This window comes from Emydura macquarii, unplaced genomic scaffold (genome assembly GCF_026122565.2).
Source record: "Emydura macquarii macquarii isolate MOO-44397 ecotype Brisbane River unplaced genomic scaffold, CSIRO-AGI_Emac_v2 contig_3451, whole genome shotgun sequence".
Taxonomy (NCBI): domain Eukaryota; kingdom Metazoa; phylum Chordata; order Testudines; family Chelidae; genus Emydura; species Emydura macquarii.
Genome location: NW_027133588.1, coordinates 8,722,125 through 8,739,667, shown reverse-complemented (window position 1 = coordinate 8,739,667; position 17,543 = coordinate 8,722,125). Strand labels below are relative to the sequence as shown.

General features: G+C 39.2%; 1 protein-coding gene across 2 annotated transcripts in view; it reads right to left on the bottom strand.

Annotated features, from left to right (window-relative positions):
* Positions 1-17,543, bottom strand: part of THSD4 (thrombospondin type 1 domain containing 4) — a 597,500-nt gene that overhangs the window by 370,306 nt on the left and 209,651 nt on the right. Inside the window, exon 1 of one of the 2 annotated variants that reach the window (XM_067534793.1) lies at positions 331-403. The exons of the other annotated variant lie outside the window; for it this stretch is intronic. Coding sequence (XP_067390894.1) covers positions 331-352 — 22 coding nt within the window. The 5' untranslated portion in view covers positions 353-403. Of the gene's footprint in view, positions 1-330; positions 404-17,543 lie in introns of those variants that run through there. 2 annotated transcript variants of the gene reach the window in all.

The following is a 17,543-nucleotide window of genomic DNA, read 5'->3' as shown; positions in this document are numbered from 1 at the left end:
CTCCTCAGAGAAGCTGGAGAGACCTGGAATAATATGCTGACCTGTACTCCACAGATCCAAGGAGATAAAGTCTGCCAGCAAGCAGACAACCCTCCCCCCTATCAACTAGGGTATATGTCAGCCACACATGCTAGCTGAGAGATAAACATTTCTCTTTCACAAATGAGCACACCCCATGCCTCACGTATCCCTAGTGAAATCCTGTCCTGACCAGCAATATTTCTAGAGCTGAGCACCCTTGTGCCATATCCAGGAGTTGGCCCTTATTATTGACACCATGTGCTCCTTCAAAACCAGAAGGGCAAAAAAACACCACAGCAGTTACATTACCTGAAAGTTGAACTGGGCTCATCCCTTTCCCATGTTCTCTTTTACTGTGTAAAGTCCAGGTGAGGACAGAAGTGAATACACCTCACAGCAGAAAGAGAATTAACTGGGAATAATGCAGCTTTTGTAGTAAATGAAAGCTGATCTCTCATTATAGCTGAAATGGGAACAGGTAATCTAGCCATGCAATCAGCATTTCAAGCTCCACAGAAGTATTTCTGAAATGCATAGCAAGTCAGGCAGCCGTTGGAGGAAAGTGCAACTAGCGATTTTCACGCTTTACATCTTTGTATGAGGTAAACTGTGAAAAACTCCAAGCATTTCAAGTGGTGACTGATAGTGAATCTTTTCAATGAGCTATCCCAATCTCCTCATCCACAAGAAGACCACAGCAAGTGATACAGAAGAGACCATGTATGTCCTAGAGCTACAGTGAATTAATGTATTCTTGACACTTTATCAGGATAGTTTCCTGTTCTTTCTCAATACAACAATATAGAGCAGACGAGGTTGAAAAAACGCAGTTGGCCAGCATGACATAAGAAAATCTTCAAGACATACTAGACAGACAACTTAAACACACACCCTATTACATTTATTATCTATTTTGTATTATTACTTGTTTTACTGAAATATCAGCACTGCATACTCTCTGCCAGTTCAGCGAGTGGGCCGATCACCCCCAGAGGCACAGGAAGGGAGGAAGAAGGAGGGAAAGAAATGGGGGGGATTGGTATCTTCATGACATTATCCTCCCCTCCCTGAGACACCACAGAAGCACTTTCATACATGGTAGGAAGGCATGGGCCCAGGCTCTACCAAGTTCTTCTTCTCAGGGGACAGTTGATGTAAGCTAACGGTGCCTCAGACAATCACGTTTCCATGCTTGCACCTCCCCAAGAGAAGAGAGGAGACTGGGCCCAGGGTTGGCTGAGGAGGGATGAATTGCCATAGGCTTTACAGCTCCCATTTCCCACAGATCTTGGGGATATGAAAAGACAGAAATCCCAATTTGCCCCTCTCTCCCTCCTGAGGGGAGAGCTAGTTGGAAACGTAGAGACTCATTCAGTTCCCAGTGAAGTCAATAGAAATATATCTATTGATTTCTACAGGGATTGGATCAAGTCCTCAGTGAAATCTGCTTTCTAGGGTTTTCCTGGGTCCTCTGCCCACTACTACAATCTTCCCCATCACTGTTACTAATCAGCCATCTCAGCCCATGCAACTTGTAATAAAGTGTAATGCATGGTCAAAAGACTGACTGAGAGAGATGAGAGATGAGCTCGCCTAGAACATGAAAGGTTATTATCTTTCACACAGATGATCAGCTCTCTATGTTTTCTCTGCACTCAGCTCTTATTGCCTCTTCCACCTTAATTACACTTTTTATATGATATGGCAGGACACAGGAAACTGAGATTAGGAAATGTATGCTCCAACCACAGGGTTTGAAAGTAGAGCACTCAGATATGATTTATTGAGATTTATGTAGTAACTCAGGAGATACAGAACTGAAAGGAAAAGCTTAAATTCTACAGTTAGATTATTTATTGTTTATAGTTCTGTTAAATGAATCTCTCTTTCAGAACAACAGACACTATTGAAAATTAGTGAAACTCTGTTTGCAGTTCATGTTCCACATAATACATTGTTGTATGCAGTTGTTGTAGCCGTGTTGGTCCCAGGATATTAAACAGATAAAGTGGGTATCTTTCATTGGACCAACTTCTGTTGGTTACAGAGACAAGATTTTGAGCTACACAGAGCTCTTCTGCAGGTCTGGGAAAGGCCATAACTAAATACAAGATTGAACAGATAGCACACTGTTCTAACTCCTTATGCTAAACTATCTGTTTGATCTTGTAGTTAGCTGTGACACTGAGTATCTTTCCCAGAGCTGAAGAAGAGCTCTGTGAAGCTTGAAAGCTTGTCTCTCTCACCAACAGAAGTTGGTCCAAGAAAAGATATTACCTCACTCAGCTTGTCTCTAATAATGCATTGTTGTCAGTTTGCAAAACAAGCTCCTAAAAAGAAACCTTTGTTAGTTTCTGAAGTATCTTCATCAGTTGAAGAAATATTTTAAATTCATAACAAGATGCAGAACACACACCAAAGGGAACTCAACTATCAAAGAAATCACTGAATTTTAGCTCTGAGAGGTTATGTAGCATTAGTCAGGACTCCAAAATTGTTCTTTCTTTTAATACCATCGTATTTTTAAAATATAAACCTCTTCTGTAATAAAATATAAACCTCTTCTGTAATAAAATGAATTGCATCTGGAAAGAACATGGATGCAAGCAAGACTTACTGACAATAATTCAATTTTTTTTAAATGTTTTACTACAAGCCTGCATTGCTCTCCTTATGTTGGTAGTTATTTTATTTATCAGATTTTGTCCTGCAAGAGATAGGTTCTGGAATGTTTGGAAGTTATATGTAGGCAACTCCTCAAAACACCAACCTCTGGAAAAGATATGTAAAAGCAGAATTGTCACACTGAGGCTGTCTATTTACTTTCCACATTTACCTTTTTAATTAACACGGAGAACTATGAAATACATTAGGGCAAATAAATCCATGTATCAGATTTCTCCAAACTTTGGATGTAACACTACCCTGCAACGCAAAAGAAATATCAGATATAATGAAGAAGAATCAGCAGAAAAAACTAAAGACATTGATTTTAATTGCATCTTTACCACCATAACTATTTGGGTGGGTCAAATGTTTATTTCCAGCACATAGCTGCCAAAAAATAAGGATAAAGACAAGTTACAACATGAATCTATCCTTCGAATTTTTTAGGCAGCTCTAGAACTCTAACATTGCTTTTCATTGTTTTCCATAGTTTCAAGCTTAGTGATTTTTGATTATTTCAGAGAAAGATTTAGAAGTTTGATTTTGTTAACCTACTCTTCATTCATGCTTGAACTTATCAATAGCTTCTTCTCTCAAAATTAATCTTTTTTTCTGAATTAGACAGTTAATGACCAAATGAATCTAGTTTCATTTCAAATAAATCAAATCAAGATTCAATAACTCAAAATTTAAAAAATGCCTCCACCCCAGGTATATTTAGCTACATTTCTTAGCAGCTTCTAAAAGGGTGGGGACTAGGGAGGAAAAGATAAAGTTTTTAGCTCTGTGAAAAAATTAAGTAGCTGTGGCTAATGGAGAATGTGAAGAGGAAGAGAGAATTAAACAACTGTAGAAATTTCCCCCGTTTCTGTCTTCCCACTTTTAAATAGCTTCCCTTTTCACATTACCCATTTTACTTTATTTTATTTAATTTATTTAATTTATTTATTTATTTGCAATACCAAAAGAAACTGTTTCCATCCACTGAAGAGACCTAGAGTACATGAATTCTCATATGGCCAAAAATTCTGGTGAATAGCAAAAAGTCACACTTATTTATCCCATTGTTAATAACGTTTTTAATCTTTTATTTTAAGTGTCTTTTCTGGATTTCATGCTCCTTCCTACCTCTCAATGGGAACCTCATCTCTCTGGTTTGTGTATGACTTTAGCTATGGCCAGTATTTTTTCAAGATAGACTTACATCATAAAGTGGGAATTAAGATGTTTAATATGTAGGAACATATCAGAATGGAGAGTTTTTGTTGATTTTTGTTTGTGTGTTTCTGGTAACTATGTTTACATTCTGTTCATCTTAAAGCTAAGTAGTTTTCCTTCTGGAATCAGGGGGGGAAAGGTATGATATGCTAATCTCATCTTGATAATTGCAACAAAAACAAAAAGTCCCTTAAAGGAAATTGATTTACTAAAATCTGCAGTTTGGAAGCAGCCAAAATTGAAACCTGCCAAGAACTGGTTCCAAAACTACATTAACTACCTAGAACATATTTCACTCAGATTAGCTGCTGCTTTCCTTTCTTACACAAAATTATGTTTGCTAAAATACTTGAATATGTTGCCCTGACCCTAGAAGAAGACCTAAAGTAATTTCTTATTAAGTATGCAGACACACTTTGAAACATTAGTGCAGCTAATTTTGTAGGGTCCCTCTTCATGCTCATCCTCCCATCCTCCCACCATCTTGTTTAGACTAAGATCTAAAGGTGTGATGTGAACAAGTTGTAGCTAACACATGCAAATTAACATATTTTAGCATAATGACTAGTGTAGACGAGGCACACTGCTTTCAACAAGTTAAACTGATTGAATCAAAACCCGAGCTTCCCACATGGCTTTAACTTGACCATTTTAACACGTGTTAAAGGCCGGCTGCCTCGTTCAATGTGCTAACAACACAGCATAAATGCTGAGCTCGACAATGTTCACCTCTAGTGCTCATTTCTTTTCTCTTTAAGGCTTTGATCCTGTAATTGGATGCACACTTGTAGGCCCTTGTACCCACGAAGAGCCAATTGCAGAATATGGGCCTAAATCCAAATTTTTATTTATTTTTCCTATGAGATATGTTGAACAGAATTCAGAGAAGGAAGACTATTCTGTACCTCTTTCATGTTTCTGCAGACCTAAGGGCATTCTGTATATAATGTACATGTGATACCAGGCTGGGAGAGGTTGCAAGTGCTTTGGAGGATAGGATTAAAATTCAAAATGATCTGGACAAACTGGAGAAATGGTTTGAAGTAAATAGGATGAAATTCAATAAGGAGAAATGCAAAGTCCTCCAGTTAGGAAGGAACAACAATTGCATGTATACAAAATGGAAAATGACTACCTAGGAAGGAGTACTGCAGAAAGGGATCTGGGAGTTATAGTGGATCACATGCTAAATATGAGTCAATAATGTAACACTGTTGCAACAAAACCAAACATCATTCTGAGATATATTAGCAGCCGTGTTGTAAGCACGAAACAAATAGTAATTCTTCCACTCTACTCTGTGCTGATAAGGCCTCAACTGGAGTATTGTGTCCAGTGCTGGGCGCCACATTTCAGGAAAGATGTGGACAAATTGGAGAAAGTCCAGAAAAGAGCAACAAAAATTATTAAAGGTCTAGAAAACATGACCTATGAGGGAACATTGAAAAAACTGGGTTTGTTTAGTCTGGAGAGAAGACTGAAGAAGAGGAAATGATAACAGTTTTCAAGTGCATAAAAGGTTGTTAGTATTTACTATACTATATGGACATGCAGGACCTGAAAGGGGACACATTTAGGGAAGAGGCTGGGGAAAGCTAGTGCTGTGGCCTCCTCCATACTAAAGAAAGGAGGGACATCAGTATAGCTGGTAGCACACAGTTCCACCTCCAGTGAGAAAGGAAGATGAGGAAGGCTGTACAGAACTAAGTAGTCCTCTAATTCAGCCCTTACACAAGATCAATCCCGTAATTAAGGCATTTGCTGATCACTCGGACTCACTAAAATTAAGTTCAGCTAGAGTCTGGATTAAACCAAACCAGCAGTGATTTTCTTACTACCTAATTTACCTCAGCCAAGATGTACTGCATTAAATTAATAATAGAAAGCTTTATAAAATGGGACTGGCAATGTTTAGAAGTGGCTCTTACCCAAACGGTGTGAAACTTCTGTTACGAAACCAAGCCCACATGAAACTGGCCCAATTTCAGGTTTTGTTACAAACACAAACCTCAGCCCACATTCACTGAAAGGTTCACAACCTGGATTGATATATATGCTTGTTTCTAAACCCTGCAGCAGTCACATTTGGACAGGATTCCAGTGAGCAGTTCAGCCATTCCATCTAAATCTCACTTTAAGCTTCCAGGTTCATTCAAATCCAAACTTCTAACCAAAACGCCAGGGCTGCAAACCCACCCAACCCAAAACAGAAGGAAAGGTTTCGATGAACCCCTGTGAACTGGAACCACTGAGTTTCATACAGCTCTGCCTTTGGAGGCTGTGGGCTTACCACTAACTCAAATACAGGAATTTCCTGTTTAAAACATATTCAGTTTTTAAGGCTTTTTTGAGTGTGCAGTTTGGAACACCATGGGCCTTTTAAGAGATTTGGTAATGATTTTAAACTGTGCATTTGTCCAATGGAGTCATTAAAGTGTTTTGCAGAAATACATATTTGCTATGCAGGCATGTGCCAGTAATAAAATTCCTTATGAAATGTTTAACATGTAATTACTGTTCTAGTGCAGTAGCTACTTTTCAAGGACTAATGTCAAATGCTTGAGTTTTATTTGCAAAGTACCAAATTAGATCATATTAAGATAACAGCTTCTTCTCAGAGCTTAAACTCAGCTGTGTTTTAGTTCTAGCATACACAGCTGATGTATGTTAAATCATTTATGCACACCCCTCCCAAATATCAGACTCCTGTCTTCGCTCCAACAACAACACCAGCCTCAGTTGCACTTTGTGCTTTCTCTCATGATGCCCGTTATGAGTGGGGAAAGGTTCCAGTCAACATCCATAAAGCCACCCTCTTGTCCTCTTTCAAGACCCTCCCTAAAGCTCACTTCTGCCATAACTCATACAGCTAATGGCAAGCTGATAATGGTAGGCAGGTGGAGAGCTATGATTACTAGGAATTGTTGGCATGCTATTATATTAGGTATCCCATCACTCTAAACCCAACCCAGCCCACGTATTCACGTCAGCCCCGTTACATCATTGCTGCCTTTAAGTGCTACTGCAACATAAAATGATAAACAACAACAGATATGAAGGCTAATATTTGTTGGGTGCCTGAAGTTACATACCTAAATCGATTTTTTAGGCACTTGTATATAAATGAGCTTAATTTTCAGCAGTGACAAGCATTCACAGGTTCCACTGACTTCAACAGAGAGACACATCAGCACTGTGGTGTTTAAGTCTGCTAATTTCTATGGAGTTTGTCACTCATCTGACTTTCAGTAATGAAAAATAGGGACAGTGTTGTCAGCTTTGGGGATTTTATCATGAGTCTCGTGATATCTGGTGTTTTTCTTAATTGAATAGATGATTAACTCTATTTTCATTTAAAAAGGACAAGTTTCTATCCTCATGGTTGCAAAGAAAAGTATGAAAAAAAAGACACACACACCCTCTGTAGGTTCCAAATACTAGAATGAAAACAAAGGGAACCCCCTTTTTTATCTTGTGATTTTTGGTGGCTTGGCTCAGGATATTTCAATGCTTTGGTTTGGCAATATTGGGACCATCAATAATTTTTTTTTGCAGCTAAGATTTTGCATGCCAGAATTTAACATAAACATTTGCTGCAAACTTATCATAACCTCTAGAAAATAGAAATTGTTTAAATGAAAATGAGATTAAAGAAATGGGTGCTATGATTAACTAAGACCCACATTTTAAAGTGCATTTAGGTGCCTAGTATGATTTTTAAATGTATCAAGATGCTTAATGCCCACTGAACTCAATGAGTTTTAGGAACCAAAGTGCTTTTGAAAATCCCACTTGGTACCTAAATACCCTTAAAAGCCGCCCTAAGTGTCTGGTATAATAGCCATTATTTTATATGGAGTACTCTAAAATAAAAATCACTAATGCTTAAAGTGAACTGTTAAAATGACTTGCTTACCAAAATAAAAAGCTATAGGCTGGTCAAATATGGAAAGTCATTTCCTGGATAATGGCTATCATATTCTTCAGATATTTACAAGGACTGATTATCGAGACAATGATGGGAGAGTACAGATGAGTCCTTTTTATAAATTACCCCTACGTTGGTGAGAAAATAGCTTCCATATTTTACCTCTCAAGAGCCAGAAGTTTACAGAATTTCATACAAATATTTATAACATTCTTATGAAGGGAGGGGAGGGTGAAGGAAAAAAGGACATTTCTATCAGAAACTCCTCTATAACCTCGACATGTTAAAACTCTTAAGCCAAACTAACTAAATGAATAAGACTACTCACAGGAATATAGTTAAGCACATGCATTGTTTTCACATTCAGGGCTTTACAGAAGAGATAATCAACCATTTATAAGAAAAAGGGGGGGAAGGAGAGAACTTGGAGAAAAATATTGAATTATTGACCCTGAACAGAAAAATAAATGTATTTCTGCCCTGAAAAGTCCATCCTAAACTTTGCCTTGCTATAGTACACATAGTACTATCTAAAGGACATGCATCAACACATACTCTAAATATTTTGCATGCCTTCTCCACCCTAACATTCACAAAGGCAGACTTCCAACTCAGGACCTCATGCAAGCCAAGCAGTTCTAGCATTTCTAATGCACAGAAGTCTTTACAGCATGTGATGTTATATTTCCTTTCATGCATCTACAAACACATAAGAGTTCCTATAAACACTTCGCTACCCTGCATCTAAACACACTCTCTTGTCTTTGTTATACAAACATGGTTGCTCTTTAATGCATTTCAGCAGCTCCTCTCTAGACTATTACCACTGATTCTTACTAATTCTATTCAGTTATACTTGTACATAGAGACTGGCATATATTTACATGGGTACATACTCTTTATAAAGCCCAGTTTTATAGTTAGTCTCTAAAATCAGATGTGGATTGCAGCTCTAATTATTTTTCCCCTTTCTGAGTAGGAGTTCTTCCCCTCTGTCCAGAATCAAGGTCCTGGCACTACCTTCAAGTTTTAATCGTCTCCCTGTATATCTTGATGGTGAAAGATTTTCTAATAGGTTTCAGACCTCATTGTGCATTTACTAGATAGCATCATTCATTTATTTGCATAGGTAGAAATATTTTACTTTATCTGCCAAGTATAGAATTTGGAATAAATTCTCTATTTGGAATAAAAAGTGGATCAGATTTGGATCTCACACTGTTTTTACACTAGTGAAAGTCCACTGATTTCAGTGGAGCTCCTCCTGATATACACCAGTGTAAGTGAAATCAGAATCTGGCCTAGTATTTTTGGCACATCATTCATTCCTGTCTTCTAATGCATTCACTCTTTCCGTTCACCCAAATTCGGTAAGTATTCTCTGGATCTTTCCTATTTGTAAACATTATGTACAACCACAAGGGGTCAGGACTTTCACAACTGTCATTAACTGTTCCCTACAGTTGAACAATAATTAATATATAATTCACAGTCAAGAGAGATATAAAAGTCACGTTCTCCAACAGCTAGACATGATCAGTATCACCAAATTGTAAGTGTCATTTCATTGCACCCATGTATGAAAAAATGTACACTTCCCTATTAACTGCAGTTTCATTGCTACTATTGTCCGTTTGTCCAGAGTTCATAATTATTTTACATTATTTTTGGTGGGATATACATCTCTAACTATCTGTATGTTTGTGGGAGATCTATTTTTCTAGGAATTTTTCTATTTTGATATATACTTTAACTTTCCTCTACACTGGTCTGTTTGGAAACTGGGCTCCAAAACTATCCCACCAGTACAGGAGTAGGTCAAGCAACAGATAAACCAGTTTGCAAAATTTGCATAGGCAAATAAAGTTTTGTAAAGTAAAAAACAAAGGATTTACCCATTTCTAGATGCAATTCCCTAACTGTTTATCCTTAAATCACTTTTATTCTTCCAAGATTACTGCTCATAATCCACACAGTTCTGTTCTTCTGGAAGTCCTCATTACTGTGCTTCTCTATCATTCCCAACACTTAGTCACAGACAACAAAATACAGCAGGCCTACACACAAGACTTAAACCAGAGTCCCCATCTAACTGCATTCTAATTTCCCTTTCCCACTCAAGAGACACAATCAAGGAGAAAATGGAGCAATGCAGATATTTTGCTCTGTAATATTAGTTTCCTTCAGCTCACATTTTATCCTTATTGCTTCAGGGCTATAACTCTGCTGCTCTGGATTTATGTTCCTGGTTCATGAGTGAGTGGTTATAAAGTCATCCAATGTTAGACTCACTTTGAGACACCTGAAAATTATTTATTTTAATTTAATTAACAGCTAAATCTTGTGTGATCTCCTGATGAATTATTCACTTGATTTTCAGTGGTTATCCATGACTGTTCATTCTAATGGCACATGTCCCCAGGAAGCACAATAGACAGGGTTGTGGCCTATTAGATGGACATTTCCTAGGACATGAACTGTCTGACCTTGCCAAATCTAAAACAAAAGCAAACTCTTCACTGGCGCTTCTCCAGCAAAGGCAAAACAGAATCTTAAGAAGCGTTTTGTTGCATCTCTTGAGACTGTGAATTTGGGATATCTCAGGATAAAGAACATGCCTTCTGACACCAATATCTTATACAATGCTGTCCTGGTAACGTGCCATGATAGAGTAGAAATCAAACTGTTTCCTGATTCATTAAAAGTAAAGCTAGGCACACAACTCACTCAACTTTGGAAAGCCACATTTTCTTTGACGCTCAGATTTAATTAAATTATTGTAATAAAATGTAAGCGCATTCCTAGGATAGGTGTGAATTTAGAAAATTAATATAGGAAGGTTCACTTCTTACAGCCAATCAGCTTTTTTAAAAGGAACAGAATTCTCATAAGATAGCTTTTTAAGGCTAGAATGTTTCTGTTATAACTGCATGACAGATCTCTGTTCCAATACTCTGCTTTCTCACTGGGAGTTCTGTGGGTGCAGGAAAAGCAGAACACCAGTCAAAATTAATTGTGCAGACCTGATTGGAGAATTTTGCCTTACAGGTTTTAGAGAGATTAGTGTTTGGGATGATGTTAAAGGCTGAACACATTAATATCCTAATATAAATCTTTTCTGCTGCCCCAGAAATTTCAGAACATTAAAATAATCCTAACGCTTTGACTTTCAAATTGCTATTTGTATACCAATATATTCTGTTAGATCTGTTCCTTTCTCTTTGGCTATGTACACACTGACAGCAGCAAATTCACCACCATCAGATCAATTTTTCAGGATCGATTGAGTGGCCACAGAAGACCCGCTCAATCGATCCGGAAGTCGACGTACTAAAACCACCCCCTCAAGTGGTGTAGCGCTGCATCGACAGGAATGCGTTTCCAGTCCCCGCAGCGCAGTGAAGACGCTGTGCACAAACAGAAGTTAAGAAGTCGACAGGAGTTAGGCAAGCTACTCTGCATAGCTACTCCCGTCAACTGCCAACGAATTTTCAGGTAAGTGTAGACCTGTCCTTTGTTATTCTACAGTTCAAATACTGTACTACATAATTGCATGGGTTAATGGAAAGGGTCTGCCACACAGTAGTTGCCTGATCTTTTGAAATGAAATATATAATACTATTGCAACATAGCTTCATATATGAAAAGCTGATTAAAAATGAAACATATACTGTCTGAATAGAGTCTTAAAGTGATGTGGTAGTAGAGTAGAACCTCAAAGTTACGAACACCCCGGGAATTGAGGTTGTTTTCATAACTCTGATGTGTTCGTAACTCTGAACAACGTGTTATGGTTGTTCCTTCAAAAGTTTACAACTGACCATTGACTTAAGACAGCTTTGAAACTTTACTATACAGGAAAAAAATGCTTCTTTCCCTTTTTCTTAGTAGTTTACATTTAAAAAACAGTACTGTACTGTATTTGCTTTTTTATTCTTTTAGGTCTCTGATGCTGCCTGATTGCACACTTCCGGTTCCAAATGTGGTGTGTGGTTGATGGATCAGTTTGCAACTCTGAGGTTCTACTGTATTATTAATACAATACTGTAGCTGTGGTTGAAATTTCACTATTTCACATATAAGTGTAAGGAACGTATGTGGCACCAGCATCCAGAAAAAAATTACCGTGAATAATTTTTGTAAGGCTGCACAACTGGGGAGTAGTGATGGATTTATTTGTTCTCACAGGATCTCTGTAGCTGAAAAACACTGGCAAGAGGTAATGTTCTGAGATCTGAAGCAAAAAGTCTGCGCTTTTCCTTTTTTTTTTTTTTTTTGTGGCTTATTAACTTTGTTTGTTATAACTCGTTTGAAGGACTATTACAGGGAGTAGGAAGGGAGGACAACCGAATTCAAAGATTTCTTCTCCCTCCCCCATGTAATGTAAGAAAGACAAAAACCACCAAAACAGAAACATTTATAAAGTGGCCTAGCTCTTTGCAACTAGCAGAACATTCTATTACTCCTCCAGTAGAGTGTGACCTGATGGGCAAGTTTCATCCTACAAAAACACAATTTTCTAAGTACATGGCGTTCTCATCCTAATGTTACTACCTTGGTGTGCAAAGCTCTCAGTGCTACGGTATCAGCAACTTCTATCGTCTTCCTGATTCCTGAAGTGCAGGAAAATCTTTCTGTGAATGTGATTATTTTTTCTATTTAACAAACTATTCTCCTTTGAAAACTTTAAATGTGGCTTCAGAACCCGGCTTCTAACTAGGGCACTCCCCTTAAGTTATCTCAATGACACAATATCTAATGCAACCCTTCCTATAGTGTGTATATGCAACACGCACACACAGGGATATAATTAAATAGAGGTAGGAGGAGTAGAATATAAATGCTGCAAAGGGGTAACAGTTACAAGAGTTAGTCAAATATTTTCTAATCTGTTTCTGAGCAGTTCACAATTAAAAAACAAGTTTTGATTCAGACCATTCATATTCCTATATTAATGATTATTTGTAAACATTTAAGCCAGGGAAGTTATGTCCATGTGCTGCAAACAGTAAATTACAGTCCCATGGAAGAGATCCATTTATCTCAAAGCCTGACCCGGCAAACATGGGAGAGACTTCACTCTGCGTCAAGTTCCATGGTTATTGTAAAGGGTTATAAAACAGTCTCATTTGAAAGCTGGTTCTTAATTCAGTGACCTTGTTTTCTTATGTTGCTTTGCATTGTTTTTTGACAGAGGCTATGTCACAGCAATGGAAGTCTCGGGTTAGTGGAACTCAAGTCAGCTGATCCATGTCAGTGAACCCTGGGCTTGAGCATCTATAATGCATTTTAACCCTAGATTAAAGATTTTCCGACCCGTGATCGAACCTAGGGCTCTGGCATCCACACTGCAATGCACAGGCCTGAGTCAAAGTAACCCTTTCCCAGGAGGCCTAGTGCCGTGCAGCCCATCCCTCTGCTCCTCACTCCCCACTCCAAGTGTCAACACTGCAGCCCTATGGATGTGTTGCACTGAGTGAAAACTCTTAACCCTGCAATTTCACATTTGAGTTCCTTCAGAACTCTTAGGTGAATAACATCTGGTTCTGATGACTTATTTCACATGAATACATAAACTGCATAACTAGCTTCTTTGGTGGCCATCTCAGTGGAATGACTGAAGTTTGAGAAGGCTTTGTACTGAACTGCCATCTAATCTGAGAATTGGGGTCTCCAGCTCTAGGCTGAGTCACATTGGCAGGAAAATGCCCATGTGCACCTGTTCTGAGGATAATAAGGATATCAGTCTCCAAGGCCGTCAAACTATGAAGATGAAACTTTGCAATTCGTAATGTTTAAAATGAGCTGTTCAGTGAAGGTGTATTTCTTTGGGTGTTTGTTTATTTATTTTTGTCTGTTTGTTTTGAAGTTTGACATAAAATGTAGGTTTCAGAGGAAAAACACACTGCCTCTCCCCCCACCCTGGCTGCTACTGGTTACGGACAAAGCCCTGGCTGGGATGATTTAATTGGGGTTGGTTCTCTTTGAGCAGGGGGTTGAACTAGATGACCTCTTGAGGTCCCTTCCTACCCTGATCTTCTATGATTCTATGAAGTGCATCCCCTGGGTTTGGGGTGCAATGTGCTCCACTCCCCCGCAGAGATTCCCACCCCTGCCACACCCCGGGAAGCAGGGGTAACTGATCTCCAGGAGGGTGTGGGGAAGTTTTGGGGCTGGTTCCCACTCACCACCCTCACAGTGCAAGCAGCCCACATGCCTCTGCACCTGCAGCCCCTGGGAGGTCGGGGAGGGGGACTGGGAGCAGGGAACAGATCGGGGAGCAGGACCAAGTGGCTGCCCTGCAGGGTGGGGAAGCTGCAGAGCTCCTAGCTTACCATGGCTCAGACCCTCCAGAACCTGCAGGGCCCTGGGACCCTAGGGTTCAAGTCCTAGATTAACACAGTTGGTGTGTGGACGCAAGGGGGGTTGGGCTTACATTGCTGGGCAGACATACCCAGAGTACATGATCGTAAATGCTGAAGCAGCTAAATCAAATGTAATTAGTAATCAGATAAAACTCCAACTGATGAGTACGGTTTTTTTTAATTTCACTTACACTAACCCGGGGAGCGGATGTGATTATGCTTTCCCTCAGAGTTACCATGTCATTCCAGCTATTTATTTTGTAACATACTAAGGTATTTCATCACTTAGAACTTAAAGTAATATCTGGCAATGGGGGTAACAGTGGTAAAAATACAAAATTAATGTTACTACTGTCTGAGCCAGAGCTGACATCATAGTAAAGTATGTGCTTAGAACAAGCGCCAAAAAACAATTCTATATTAAAATATTATTCTGAGCCCGAAAATCTCCCAAAGGATGAAACTTCATATCATTCCAATGTAATTCATGCCATAGTCTGTACAGTATCTTTCCCGCAATCTGCCGGCTCTCTTCCTGTGTCTCATCAACATTGGACAGACGTCAGTTTACAAGGACAGAGACATATTCACTGACATACATTGCACAGCTTACAATGCACAGCATATGGAATAGGGTTCTAGACTTTAACAGAAATTGATCCTTCTATAGTTATCCCCTATAGAATTTAGTAATAAAATGCATCTTCTGCTGTAGAATTTTAATGTTATGTTATAATAGCACTGGGGTCCCCCTGGCTAGGTGCTGTATGAATGTATAGGAGGACGCTGAACTTGTCCCAAATAGTACATAATTTAGAAAGACCAAGTGACGGCAGGGATGGGTGGATGCAGACACCTGATATACGAGTTCCAAGTCTTTGTGTTCATGATAGAGGTGGGAAAGACTAAAGGATTGTCAGAGAAAGAGAGAAGGAGAGGAAAGAGAGGAAATCTGATAAGGACAAAGTCATTTTCAACACTAACAATTCAACTGCAGCACAAAGCCTGGTGACACAAAAGAAACATCAAGAGTTTCTGACCAATCAGCTAAAAGAAAATCTTAATATTAAATTCACACTGAAGAACCTTGATTCACAATGCAAATGTCTACCAGTGAATTCACGTCATGAAAGTTCATCTGGTGGAGTTTTGCATTTGTATGCATGACTTTCCTGCAGGCAATGTATGGATCAGTGATTTTAGGATACATTTATATTTTAATAGGTCTCATTTCTGCTTTGACAATAACTAAGTTCTGCATCAGAGTAGATAATACTATTGTGTACACTAGGCCTGCCTCACCTCCACACAGGGGAGTCTGCCTTCAAAGCAAACGCTTTAAAGCTGAGCTTAAATCTCACTCCGGGAAAAAAGTATGCACACACCACATATACTCCAGACTTACCCCCACTTTGGGATTTGACTTTGCTGCTCACTTGAACAACAAAACAAATCTCAGCCTGAGCTTTCTTCCCAGGCTTGGCTGTTTCTAGGGCTTCCCTGCAGGACTTCCTCTGTCCCAGCCATAGTTCTCTCTGATTTAAAGAGACACTTACACTTATACTTACTCTGGCCAGAAATAACAAAGATCCACCAGCCAGAATCTGTCAGCAGAAATTACTGGTTCCCACCTGTACCCATTGTCTGACCAGATCAGAGACTGAACTGCGACTTGCTCACAGTGCATCTCTCGCTCTCCCCTCACAAACTGCTGCAGCTCACTCATGAATCAGCTTCCGCCAACCTGTGCGCCCAGCTTGGGAGTAAAGAAATGGCCCCTGGGCTCTTGTCATTCCCCACCCCTCACTGCCTCTCAACTGCTCATGAGGGGAGAGGGGGGGGACATCTAGTGAGCAGCTCCAGCTCTTCTCCCATTCAGCTGAAATCACCATCTAAGCAGGACTGAACAGGAATCTAAGGCAGGGTGCTTTACTCCAATGGCAGCTGGGTTAGGATGACGACACAATCTTACCTCTGTATTTTATGCAGGATTCCAGCATCTGATCAGGGTGACTCAAAAGAAGAGCTTTTCATTCTTCAGAAGGCCCCTACCTCCTCCACCCCATGACAAATCCTAAGAATTATTGTCAACCTTTTCCTTCAGTATTTTTAAACTGAACATGTATAGTATGGCTATGTGACAAATAAGGGGGTATTCCATAGCCATCTGCACATACTAGAAGTTCATAAACCCAGGAATGAAGCATGATTAGTTAGGGTTATACTAGGTGGTTTGGTTAGAAGAAATGGAGTGAGTCAGAAATAAAAAATGTAACTCATCAGAAACAAAACCCTGACAGTGAGATCTTTTAGATAATGGAACATTCTCCCAAAGGGAAGGGGTGGAACCTTCAGCATATTAAAACAAACAACAAAGCATTAAAAGTGTACTGTAATGCACAGTCCAGCACTGGAAGATGGATGAACTCAATACATGCATCTTTTCCGTCTCCACTTTCTAGAAATTTGTGGTCAGAAAATTAACGCTTGTTATGTGAGCTTGCGTCTGAAAAATACGTTTTGTGAAAAGATGACCATTAGGCAACATTTCTTTCACACATCTTCATTGACTTCCCTGGAGAAGTCATTACTTCTACGTGAGGCACAAATTTGCCTGTAGACTGCACAGATTTCTCAAACTTCCAGTGCTTGAACTGGGAGGAAAAAGTAATAACATGTAGAAAAACTTGGGCTCTCTCTCTGACCCACTACTCTCCTTTCCTCCCCATTCTGTTTTTAACTGCCACAGCAAGGAGGTATGCAAGCACTGTGCATATCTAGGTGGTGTGTATCACCCACATTGTTCAAATACAAACTGAGTGCTGGTGCAAGTTTGTTGATTCCAATGGAATCACAGCAGTTTACATCAGACGTAGGTTTGGCCTGCCGGGGGGGGCTGTTTATGAATAGCTAATACAGACTAATCCAATTATGCCACATAAAAAGTCAGTTGAGAGGAAAGATATGTTTAAATAATTCCCCTGAGGCTGATTTCTTGTTTTGTCATCGCAGCTCCACCCATGGTGCTCTGGATTGGACTACTTTTGCCTACTAAACTATCAGAACCAGAGGTATTTTCCACAACCTATATTTCAATAGTTATTGCATCTCCTAATAGTGAATGTAAAGAATATGATGTAGATCCTCAAACTGGTGTAAATTGTCATAGCTCCGTTGAAGAGAACAGAGCTATGACAATTTATACTTGTGGAGCATCTGCCCTAAGAATCTCTCTCCATCAGCAGGGTTTGGTTTTCTGCCTTAAACTACATTAAGAATCTGCACAGATATTTTAGGTAACAATAACACCATTAAATACAAATAAAACAAGTGAAACACTGCAG